The sequence below is a fragment of the Prionailurus viverrinus genome, chromosome D3 (assembly GCF_022837055.1).
Source record: "Prionailurus viverrinus isolate Anna chromosome D3, UM_Priviv_1.0, whole genome shotgun sequence".
Classification (NCBI taxonomy): Eukaryota; Metazoa; Chordata; class Mammalia; order Carnivora; family Felidae; genus Prionailurus; species Prionailurus viverrinus.
Genome location: NC_062572.1, coordinates 75,252,716 through 75,265,144, shown reverse-complemented (window position 1 = coordinate 75,265,144; position 12,429 = coordinate 75,252,716). Strand labels below are relative to the sequence as shown.

The following is a 12,429-nucleotide window of genomic DNA, read 5'->3' as shown; positions in this document are numbered from 1 at the left end:
GTGTGCCACTGTGACACAGTGAGTCTGTGTGTGCATGGGTGTGTGTGTCATTGTGCCTGAGTATCTCTGTGTGAGTGTACTTGTGTCTGTGTGTATATATGAGCGTCTTTTTGTGAGTGTGGGTAGATGTGTGTCTTCTATGCATAAGAAATTATAGATTTGTGGGAGAGGTACTCTTAATAACATTAAAGTATTAAACCTTATTTTATAACATTAAATACTATTAAGTAACTGTGGAAAGCTCACCCAAATATTCCAGAATGCTTGCTATATTGGGGAGATACAAAATAACATGTGGATGTGAATTAGAAGCCTGGTCAAGACCACCTTGTGTGAATTCAGACCCAGCCAGGTAGCTGGCTTTGCTGTCTTATATCTTTGTCTCTTTCCTGCCCTGAGATGTCCTTTTTTCTCCTCTTTTTTTTTTTTTTTTTAATTTTTTAATGTTTACTTTTGAGAGAGAGAAACAGAGTGTGAGCAGGCAATGGGCAGAGAGAGGGAGAAGCAGAATCCAAAGCGGGCTCCAGGCTGTCAGCGCAAAGCCTGATGTGGGGCTCGAACTCACAAACCACAGGATCTTGACCTGGGCCAACGTCGGACGCTTAACCGACTGAGCCACCCAGGTGCTCCTCTCTTTCCTCCTCATTTACCTTTCACATCGATCGCAGCTTCCGCCCTTTGCATCAGGGCTCACCCACTTCAAGAAGCCTGTTGTAATTTTCTTATTTTTCAGTGTTTTGAAACCTGAAGCCTAGCATAGCGCTTCATAATTTACCATCAGAAACGTGCTTTTCTTCCCGCCCGCTCATCTCCGCTTCACTAGGGAGGCCCTTTATAGACTTTCGGCTACAGACCCAGGCTCGGCTATGCCCCACCTCCCAGCGAGTGCCGCAAAGCCCACACAGGGGTGGCTGGAGTGCCCAAGATGCCACAGCTGCGTCCACCTGGGCTCTCGCCGGTGCTCAGGGCCACCGCTTCCTTCTCTGTCAGAGACTCATCATTCGCCGCCTGGACGGGTCAGCTTTTCTACTTCATTCTTCTGTGTTTCGACTTCCTGCCATGCACTCCTGTCCCAAGGAACACAGAGATGCTCTGACTTCCACTAGATTTCTCCTCCTCTCTGGGGGCTTTTCTCCCCCCACAGGGTAGCCCAGGGAGTTGCCGCACCACCATACTCCCAGCACACTGCCACACCGTTTCTCGCACCACCGTGTTCTTTCTGCTTTCCCCAAACATATCATAATAACGTGAAGAGGCCGTAAATATGTTTACATCTTAACTTTTGTAACCATTGCCGTGTTTTGCCATGTCGACCTTCCCAGAGGACCACTGTTCTCTCTGTCCTGGAGGTTGGGGCCTCGAAGCCTCGGGCTTTTCTTAGATTTTCACCTTCTTTAGGTTACACGTGACTGGTTGATAAACATACTTGCATCTCTGTGCAGCTGAAAAATGCAACGATTTTTCTGGAATAATTGGCTCAAAACTGGTTTCCCCTCCAGTGCCCAGTAACGGCCGGTCAATTTCAAGGGGCCTCAGATGGTGGGATTCATATCCCTTTGAGCCTCTTCCTCCCAAGAAAGGTATCTAAGGGTATTTCCTCACAGCTTTGTGTACTTTTGGCAAACATTTTGGCAAATGTTACCTGAGAGAATATTTTTTCTTTTATGATTTGTATGTAACTAATATATAGTCATTCGTTTCTATATAAATTAAGAAATATGGATAGCCAAATATAATAAGAAAATTATGCAAACCATGAGTCAGCACAGTTGTGTATATCTGTTTTTCTATGGGACTCGTATGTGGCTGGTACATATGTGTGCATAGGTATTAAACATATAGACTATTTATGGCATAATGTCTATATCACTGTATTTTAATTTATTTAATTTATTTAATTTATTTTAAATGTTTATTTATTTTCGAGAGAGAGAGAGGTAGACAGGGAAGCGTGGGGAGAGACGGGGACAGAGGATCCGAAGCAGGCTCTGTGCTGACAGCAGAGAGCCTGATGCAGGGCTCCAACTCATGAACTGTGAGATCATGATCCGAGCTGAAGTCGTACACGTAACCAACTGAGCCACCCAGGAGCCCCTATTTCATTGTATTTTTAAGCTTTTATTCATTTCACTCATTTGCTCACATCATCAATCTTGTAGTTAATTCTATAAGTACCTATTGAGTGGCTACTATGATGTAGATGCTAAGGTAGGGAAAACAATATTGAATAAAATAGACATAAGTGAGCCCTGCACTCTGGACTTTACTGCCTAGAGAGGGAGACAGACACATAACTGAACATGTAACTTGCAATATTTTGGAAGCATTCTGCCAGAAAAGAACAAGATATTCTGAGAGAGAACACCTGGATAGAAGATTTAGATTGGTGGGTGGGAGCAAGCTCTCTAAGAAAATGAGTTTTAATCTGAGCTTACTGGAAAACTGGGTGGTAGGGCAGGTCAGGCAGAAGGACAGGGAGCCATTGTGATTGCTTCTAATCCAAGAGTGGTATGTAATAGCATGGAATGACATTGGAAAAGTAGGAAGAGACCATGCCAAGGAGTCTTTTTTTCTATATAGCAATATATCAAGAAGTCTATGCTTACGAAACAGATTTCATTTGTATTATCTTTAAATGGCCACTATATTGATCTACAATAATTTAATTAGCTCAGTCCTTATTGTTGGACCTTAGATTGTTTTTCAGTATTACATTTGTGGGGTTTTTGTTGTTGTTGTTTTGTTTTGTTTTGAATTTTTTTAATGTTTATTTATTTTTGAGAGAGAGAGACAGAGCATGAGCAGGGAGGGGCAGAGAGAGAGGGAGACACAGAATCTGAAGCAGTCTCCAGGTTCCAAACTGTCAGCACAGAGCCCGATGTGGGGCTTGAACTCATGAACTGCCAAATCATGACCTGAGCAGAAGTCGGACGCTTAACCAACGGAGCCACCCAGGCACCCCTCAGTATTGCTTTTGTGAACAACACTGAATTCAACATCTTTATACAAAGATCACTAATCATTTATATATTTACTTCCTTAAGATAAATTTTTAGAAGTGGAATTGGTAACTCAGAGTATGTCCATTTTTAAGGTTTTTGATAATGTGTTCTCTGACTTCTAGGTTTCTGCAGATAGTCTTTTTCCCCCCCCTCTCTATTACTAAGGGATTTTAATACATAGAAATCATTTGTTATTATTTTAATAAAATATAAGAAGGGGGAGATGATAAACACATGTTCTCAGATTCCCATTTTGGACTGGGAATCTCATTTAAATCCAAGTTTACATGTAATTCATGAAGTTTGGTGTGAGGTAGGGATCTAACTTTTTAGTTGTCTCACTTCACTGAGAAGTCTGGGCTTCTTTCATGCATTTGAAATGCCTTTTATCCTAGACTGAACTTTCATGTTGGAAATCTGTTCCAATGGTGTATCTGCCTGTTTTGGCTCCAGTGCCCTCTTGCTTTACTCACTGCACTTTGGTATATGTTTTAATTGGAGAGATTACCTGTCTCTGGGCTTTCACTGCATTGTGGCTCTGGGTTCTGGGTCAGACGTAATGAAGTGCCAGCTGTCATCACAGGATCAAGGTATCAGTGGTACTATCAGAACAACGTATTTGTTTCCCATGTACTATGTTTCTATTTTCTCAAAAATTCAGCAAATAATTGCTGATTAGCCACTTGGTATGATATGAGAAAGCAACAGATTTGTTCCCCTCGTGGAAACTTCTTGGTTGGCCACAGACTCTTTGCAGTGATATGAAAGCACCTCTCAATACTGTCTCAGATTCTCTGTAGATAGCTTGATTCAAGCCACTATATATTAATGTTTTCTTTTACAAAAAGGCTTCAAACTATGGCACTATTGGATGAATGTCTTTATATATTCTCAAAATTTATTATCTTCTGTAGATAAATCTTTTCCTTCACAGCAAGGAATTTTACAGTAACCACTTCAGCTTTATAAAGTCCAAACCACATGAATTTAATTTATCCATCAAATAGTTATGTGTCTTTATGATATACCAGGAAATGTTTCAAATGTTGAGTATATGGGTAATGCACAGAACAGACTGTCCCTGACCTCATCTAGCTTATACTTTATTTGAAAATACAGATAATCGGGGCGCCTGGGTGGCTCAGTCGGTTGAGCGGCTGACTTCGGCTCAGGTCACGATCTCGCGGTCCGTGAGTTCGAGCCCTGCGTTGGGCTCTGTGCTGACAGCTCGGAGCCTGGAGCCTGCTTCAGATTCTGTGTCTCCCTCTCTCTGACCCTCCCCCATTCGTGCTCTGTCTCTCTCTGTCTCAAAAATAAATAAGCGTTTAAAAAAAAAATACAGATAATAACACACAAACAAGTAAATAAACAATTGGGGAGAATAAGTGTTCTGAAAAGTGTAGAATATGACAATATGCTAGAGAGTGATGGGAATCAGGAAAATCATCTCTGGACCTGTGATATTTGACCACGTACTTGAATTTAGTGAGTGCTTGAGCCATGGTTAGCCTATTTCTGGTCTGGTCCTAGTCAGTGATTATTATGAAGTTCTTAACTGGGATGATATATGCAGGGGTAGGCTGGCTTTCACTGCAAATTTAAGACCGCTGCCTATTTTAGAATCCATTATATAACAGGATGAATTGATTCCATTTATAAAAAGTGGTCACCTGAGCTTGAACAACCTGTGTAAGCACATCACCAGTCTAAACCACACAGACAGAATAGTTTTCTCATCCATACCAAAAGCATTCATCTCTTTTTAGGCATGCTTACATGCTTCATTTTATTTAATCCTCAAAACTACTCTGGGAGAAAGTTATTACTACATTTCATAAGTGATTAAACTGAGATTCAGAGAAGTTAAGAAACTCATTCAATGTCACTTTGCTGCATTGGAGTCTTCTTGCCTTGGAAGCACCTGGTTCCCTCCCCCCATCACCACCGCAAAATCTGTTTATCTGAGTGATTAAATTAAGTGTGTGCTCAGGGGGTGTGTATGTGCATGTGCTTATATTAATGTGTGAAATATATGTGTGTACATACATTATGTGTTTAGAAATGAAGTCATTAAATTTGTCAGACCTTTTACATTTATTTTAGTCATGGTCACATTTCCTATATTAAAATGTTTTCCATTTTCCAGTTTTTTGAGTCACGGTAACAAATACTTTTTTTGGTAACAAATACTTTTTTCTGTGACATTCTTTCTGTTCTAGCAGGGTATTTTTCCCCCCTCTCTGCAAGGGAGATATATACACTCATATAACTCTATTCTTTAAAAAAACAATCTTTGGGGTGTCTGAGTGGCTCAGTAAGTTAAGCATCAGACTCTTGATTTCGGCTCAGGTCATGATCTCATGGTTCATGGGATTGTGCCCCTCGTTGGGCTCTGTGCTTAAAGGACAGAGCCTGCATGGGATTCTCTCTCTCCCTCTCTCTCTCTCTGCTCCTTTCTGCTTGCGCTCTCTCTCTCTCTCTCAAAATAAATAAATAAATATTAAAAAGCTTTAAGGTTAAAAAATTTTTTTTAATATCACTGGAAAATTTCTGCTTAACTCTACCAAAATTATTTTTCTTTCTACTTTTGTATGATATCTTTATCATCTTAATCTTCAGCACTGACATTCCTCTCACGTTTCATGCATTTCATGCATTTTTAGCTTCCTCACTAATGACCTGCTGATAGGGAAATGTGTCTTCAGAAATTATACCATTTTCTAAACATTGAAGATTATCTTATTTTATATAACCAACATCATCCCTAACATTTAATTTAACAAGAATGTGTTGGTAGAAAGTATGCAAAAAATTAGGCTCTCTTGTAAAATCATGTCAATAAACTATCCTTGGATAGAGTCATAAAAAAGCAGACATATTCTGGTCATTGATTTGTAGTTTTGTAAAGTAACGATGTAATAAAACTCGTAGATATGGCTGTTGTAATTAAAGGAAAAACTATGAAAGCCCATGAATCAAAAATAAGTATCTAAATCTAGTCAATGAAATAAATCAGCATGGAAGTTGAGATAAATGAAAATAAAGACAGTCTAATATGATAACTCCTATGCTTTTGTACTGTTTGGTACTTAGCAACTTGAGAAACTAGGAATTCGTTTTGGACAAAATCCCAGTAGCCTCTACATAATTGTCCAGCCTGGATTATTTTAGTATTTGTTGTCATCATGATGTGATTTGAATTGCTTCCTAACTTGCAGAGTATTGTATAGAGAGGAGTTTTTCTCAGCAACATACTTGGTCAATGATATGTGCTTACACTTGTTTGGAGTGTATATTAACTTTACCTCTTTATTATCAGTTTATTAAATCTGAAGTACATTTCCTACATGAGACTTTAGTTAAGTGCTTAACTCTTGAAACGTCACAGTGAATGATCAATGTGTGTGAAGACTTGTTCCATTTTTTAGTTATTACGCAATATAGATGCTGAGGGATATGAAGGGGCAAAATCCACATCTTGTCTCAGCTTTCCTTACTTCAATGGTTCTTCATCTTTTTTTAAAGTTATTTTAAATTTTATTGAAATCCAAGTTAGTTAACATGTAGCATAATGATTTCAGGAGTAGAATTTAGTGATTCATCACTTACATATAACACCCAGTGCTCATCCCAACAAGCGCCCTCCTTAATGCCCATCCCCCATCTAACCCATCCCCCCACCCACCACTCCTCCAGCAACCCTCCGTTTGTTCTCTGTGTAAGAGTTTCTTATGGTTTGCCTCCATGTTTTTATCTTAGTTTCTTCATCTTAGCAGCACATTAGAATTATCTATGGAGTCTTGAAAACTCTTGAACCCAGACTGCAACAAAGTTAAACAGAATCTCTGGGATGAGACTCTAGATTCATTAGTTTTTAAATCTCTCCAGATAATTGCAATATACAACCAACACTGAAAACCAGCACTTCAGTCCAGTGGTTCTCAAACTTGAACAGACGTCAGAGTCATCTTAAAATACATAAACACTTAAAACTTTAAGAAGTGAGCTTCTTAAAACACATTCCTTGGCTACCCTGGGTTTCTCAGTAGATCTTACTGGAGATTGAGGGTATGTAGTTCTAGTAAGTTCTCAGGTGACGCTGATATTGCTGATATCCCAAGATCACACTTTAAGAACCTTTTTCTCCCTTCTTTTCCACCTAGGCCATTTCATTTTGTCTTCAAGGTCCAGCTGAAATCTCCTTGTGTATGAAAATATCATAAATTATTCTGCTCACTGATTTCTGTTATACCTTTTACATAGTGATTAATTACCTACTGCCTCGGGAATCTCCTGAACTTTTTATTTTTTAATGTTTACATGTTTGTTTTATCACTTCCACCATGCCGTGTATACTGTATACTGGAAAGGAAGATCCATGCTTTCTTGTGCGTCTTCACATTCCCTCTGCCCATGGGTTGGTGCCATAGACATGGCAGAAACTAATTGGATAGATGGATGAAGAGGTGGATGGATGCAGATTAATTATTGATTAATTTCCTGACGGTTTCCTTTCTTCTGTTTCATGTTTATCAGACCTGAAATCCCTTCAGAAATCATTGAATCTCTGTGTTTCCTGGGGCTCACCATTTACTTATTTGTAATATAAGGAGGCTGAGCTAATTTTTCTGGTTACAGAAAACAGCTTTCAGGGAAAAGAGCATAGGATTTGGAGTCACACAGGATTGCATAAAGCTTGCACATTTGAACAGAGTCCTGCATATACAATGTGTGGGTTATCAGAAACAAGTTACCTAAACAATTTGAGTTTTGCCAGCCTTATTTCTTTAATATGCATAAGAATAAAAGTTATCAAAGAATAGATATATGGAAAGCACCTGGAAAACGTCTTGACATTTGCTAGGCACGCATAACTATTAAGCCTCTTGCTTCCATGAAAATTCTAACATGTTTCCCCAAAACATGCATTTTCGTGTTGGCTTGCTCCAAACCGTCTGGTGGACTTTTAGGAAATACCTTTTAAACTTCAATTATATGACACTTTAACTTCTTAGTTTCCTAATAGGTATTGGAGCTGGTGTAGTACTGTTCTTTTAAAGCTATAGCACCCCCTGTCAACCTCCCACCGAGCCACCCTTCAGTCCCAGACCCTACTATACTGGTGTATCCTTTAAACACCTCTGGCTTGCCAGTGAAGCCAACTGACAACCGTGAGCATGATGCTTCGCTGTTTTAAGTCTCATTTTCCAGATCTGTCGAATGAATGTGCTTGGTGTGACTATGCTGTAGAGGAGACAGTAGCACTGCAGCAGAAGGACATGACTTTGAACCCTGGTTCTGCCAGGAACAAGACGTTGGGCACTTAAGCTCTTTGGACCTCAGTTTTTAGTTATAAAAATAGTACTTGGACTGGAAAATCTTGTCTTAAGAATCTGTGCCAGACACTGGGCACAGTACATATTGAATATCTCATTTCAGAACCTGCGAAGAAAAAAACGATGATTCCACTTTACAGATGAGGACATTGGGCTCAGAGAGGTTAGGCAAACTAAGTGAGGTCACAAAGCTATCAAGTGGCTGTGCTAGGATTTGTACCTGAGAAATGAAACTGTTGCCTTCCTTATTATCAGCCATTGCATTATCTCCCAGAATTATAAGAGCGTTTCCAGATTTAAAATATTATGATCATATGAGATTTTTCTTCCAACGACTTCAACATGGTAGGCAAGACATGTATTATTTACCACTAGTATAGAGATCAAGAAACGGAGGCTTCAGTGAGAAAATTGAGGCTAAAAATGCCATGAACTATACGGTAAAGAACAGATGGTGCTTATTTTCATGGAGCTTATAATCAAGAGATTGCACAAGAAAGACAAACATGTAATAAATATTGTGGGTGTCTTTAACAAGGTTCTTTAATAAAGTTATTTTGTGAAGTTCTTTGCAACTCTTTCTACATAAAAGAAACTGTAAAATCAAACATAGTTCAGCTGTTGAATTTCAGAGGCTAATGTAGAATACTCTATTTTAATCCCTTGGAAAAGTATGCACTCTTCAAGATGTTTTTGTAATTTCAGAGATAATAGTGACTCTCAACCGGCTACATTCTGTGTTTTAATAGAGTGACTGAAACAGCAAGCTTACTGCCAAGGAGTGATGTAGGTGGTGGGTTGATCAGAAGTATTAAGCATGTGGCTAATCAATGTGCTACCTATGTAATCTTTTTTTTTTCACTTTAGAATAAAGAACTAAAAACCAAGGTGGCACTTTGGTCTAAAACTCCTAGAACAACAGTATCCAAGGGTGTCTCTACAAGGTACGTTTTTTCTTCCCCCACTGCCATCTGCCTTCACAGCTTTGTTGAACATTCATTCATGAATGTTGGCATCTATCCCACTTGAGAAATATTCCAATCTATTAATACTTATGTAATCACTTGTTTACTGTCTGTTTCCTAGTTCTTGAGAACTGGACCTGTGTTATTTGTTCAGCATTGAATCCTCAAAGCCTAACATATAAATACTTACTGAATAAATGAATGAATAAATTTAGATATCTTTTCTTGCTTTGTGCCATAAAACAAGCCAGGTATCTGCTTCAACTCTTTCTACAAGCAGTACACATCATCTTCCCTATTGTCCTTGTTTTTCTGTTACTCCTGTTTTCTGTAGCATTGATGAACACTTTAATTATAAATTGTATTTATTTAAATGTCCATGACTGTATCTCAAACCAGGTAGATTGTAAATGTCAAGAAGGCAGGAATGGTTCCTTGTATTTCACTTTATTTCCTGCATTGCTAAGGGCAAGAGTCTTCAATAACTACCTAATAATGACTGAATCAAGCAATGATAATGACCCACTACAGCAATCAAAACGATAGTTGAAACCATCAAAGTCACTTTCTAATGGTGACAGAATCTGAAGTGACAAGTTGTAAAAAAAGAAAAAAAAAGACTTCTGGGCTCAAATCTTATTTCCATAATACTCTATGAAATTATCACTTAAAAGAAAACATAGTCTGTAATTACATGAATCATTTAAAAAGTGATTAAAAACTTCCTGTTCTAGCAGCTTTTGAATTTCCCAGTCTAATCCCTCTAGGGCAGAAGCCTGTTTTCTGAAACTCTCTTCTGTTCATTGCCTGAGGTAGAAAATCAGGCCCGCTGTGATGAGTATCAGTCCAAGAATTCAGGTGGGTCCATCTCCCTTGGCAGAACTCCCTGCAGCCTTGCTTCCCTTTGCTAATGATATATGTAATGAGAGATGAGATGTAGCCATTCTGAATAGATTTTTCTAAAATTGTCAGTCCCCCTGATGCGAAGTTATCCACTTTTTGGCCAGTAGCCCTGAAACTTCCAATAAAGAAAAGAAATTAAACCCCAGAAATATTACAGGAGGAAGTGAAATACCCACATTTCAGAAGCAGTGAGAGAAGTAGTCACTTCAGTGGGGGAAGAAATGAAGAGTCCAGAACAGAAGAGCAAGCATGACTTTCCAAGGAAAAGGAAGACAATTGATTTTTTTTGTTCCCTTACCAGATACCAGTCCCCTTGGGGTGGTGAGGCATCAGCTGTTTTGACCCTGTAGGGAACGTAGTCAGAGTGGAGTGAAGGAGAGATCAACTGCTTGTCTCTTTATTGTAACTACTCCAGTATTGAATGCAGAGACTCTAGCCCGTACAGAGGGAATGTGCTGGAAAGAATGACTGCTATGGCCAATTCTTTAGTTGTAGTAAATTCATTGTTAAACATCTTTTAGTTTTAAAGATTTCTTTTCTTTCTATGACTTGGTAGATCTCATGTTTGCAAAATGAAATATGGCCAATTGGCTGCTTTGAGAACGTAAGTGGTAGTATGATGTGGTAATTCTGGGTTCACCCATATGCAGTGGAATTATAACTCAAGTGAGAGATTGGAGTAGAAAAGTAGCTGTTCAGGGGGAAAATCATATGCATTTAAAAATTAATCCAGGCAAATCTCTTTAATTACCCACAAAATATAATTCTGTATCTCTCAGTAAATACTAAAAAGCAAGGTGGTGTCTTTGAGCATTGAAACATATAGAAGTTAACACCAGAAAGGGTGTTTGCTGGAGATTCAGGGTCATGTTCTTAGACAAAAACAGCAACAACAAAATGCACATACAAACGTGTGTGTGTGTGTGTGTATACACACATATATACATACATATATATTGTAAATACTGGAATCACACAGTGAGGGGAGAAGTTCAGACTTGAGAAGCCCACAGGACTCAAACATCCTGGCAGGAGGGTTGATTCGTGTTTCCTGTCTCCAGGTCACTCCAATGCATGCCTTCACTGCATGGAATGGCAGATATAGTCTCTAATTCTCTCTCACTTCCCCTCTTCCTCACTCTTGTCCCTCTACAACTAGCTGAATTTACATAAGTTAGATGCTTCCACAGTATGATTCTATCATGTCTCATGGGGAATTAGTCAGTCAACCAATTAACCACCAGATCTCTTAGGTTAAAGCAATTAGTTCATATTTGGTCGTATAGCGGTGGTGGAGATGGAAATGGTGGTGATACACCAATTATATCACTAAAGTTTAATGTGCTCTCTATCAATAATTATTTGATCTTTTCTGTAGTGAATTGAAGACTGAAGGCACTACGCCCTATCTGATGTTGATCAGGCTCCAGAAATGAGCTGACTAGCTGAAGATCTCAATAAGAAAGATCACTATGTGGGTCTTATTTATTCCTTGAAACACAGACTAAATGTGCAAGTTAAAATGGCTCACTGGCAGTATTCAATGGGATTTATTATACATCAACGGCTCTGCAGGAAGAGGACACTCCAGAAAATCAAACAAATGTATATTCAAGGCAAGGAACTCTTCCTTCAAAACTTACTGAATGGGTGAAGAGACCTGGGGCATTTGATGGAAGATGAATTTTGCTTTAAACTTCAAAAAGAATCTGAATATTTTTTGCAGATTTTTGCTGAAGGGAGTGGTTTAAGGTTGTCAGCTATAACCTTCTGATAGTGGTTTTTATGTATACAAATGGAAGAGTGTATGTACATGTGTGTGAATAAATGATATATTTTAAAGTTAACTTTGAATAACAAGAAATATCCTAACATGAATTTATAAATTCATCTCCTGACCTATCATTAGTAAGAGAGTTATTCTCTATGGCATTATGGGCAGGAGAAGTAGGTTCTTTTTAGCTAATTCCCCAATCCACGCAGCCCTCCATTGCTAAGAATCACGGCATCTTACCGCACCTCTGGAAGCCATTGTTCTTCAGCTGGGATTGAGAATTGGTTGTGAGAGATAACCCACAAGTAAGCATGAAGAAATGCAGTTTGTGACTCTGACCTGGTGCCTAATTTTCTTTATAAGATTCATTGCATTAGCTAAGAAAATATTTGGGGGGAAGAATAGGAACACAATGCCGTCAGCTCACACCTTCACAAAAATACGTGCAT

The 12,429-nt window shown here is 38.8% G+C and overlaps 1 protein-coding gene across 3 annotated transcripts in view; it reads left to right on the top strand.

The window, feature by feature from the left end:
- Positions 1 to 12,053, top strand: part of CCDC68 (coiled-coil domain containing 68) — a 48,797-nt gene extending 36,744 nt beyond the window's left edge. For all 3 annotated transcript variants that reach the window (XM_047828082.1, XM_047828083.1, XM_047828084.1), the window contains exons 12-13: positions 9,206 to 9,282; positions 11,585 to 12,053. In XM_047828082.1, coding sequence (XP_047684038.1) covers positions 9,206 to 9,282; positions 11,585 to 11,642 — 135 coding nt within the window. In that variant the 3' untranslated portion in view covers positions 11,643 to 12,053. The remainder of the gene's footprint in view (positions 1 to 9,205; positions 9,283 to 11,584) is intronic.
- Positions 12,054 to 12,429: the final 376 nt, after the last annotated feature.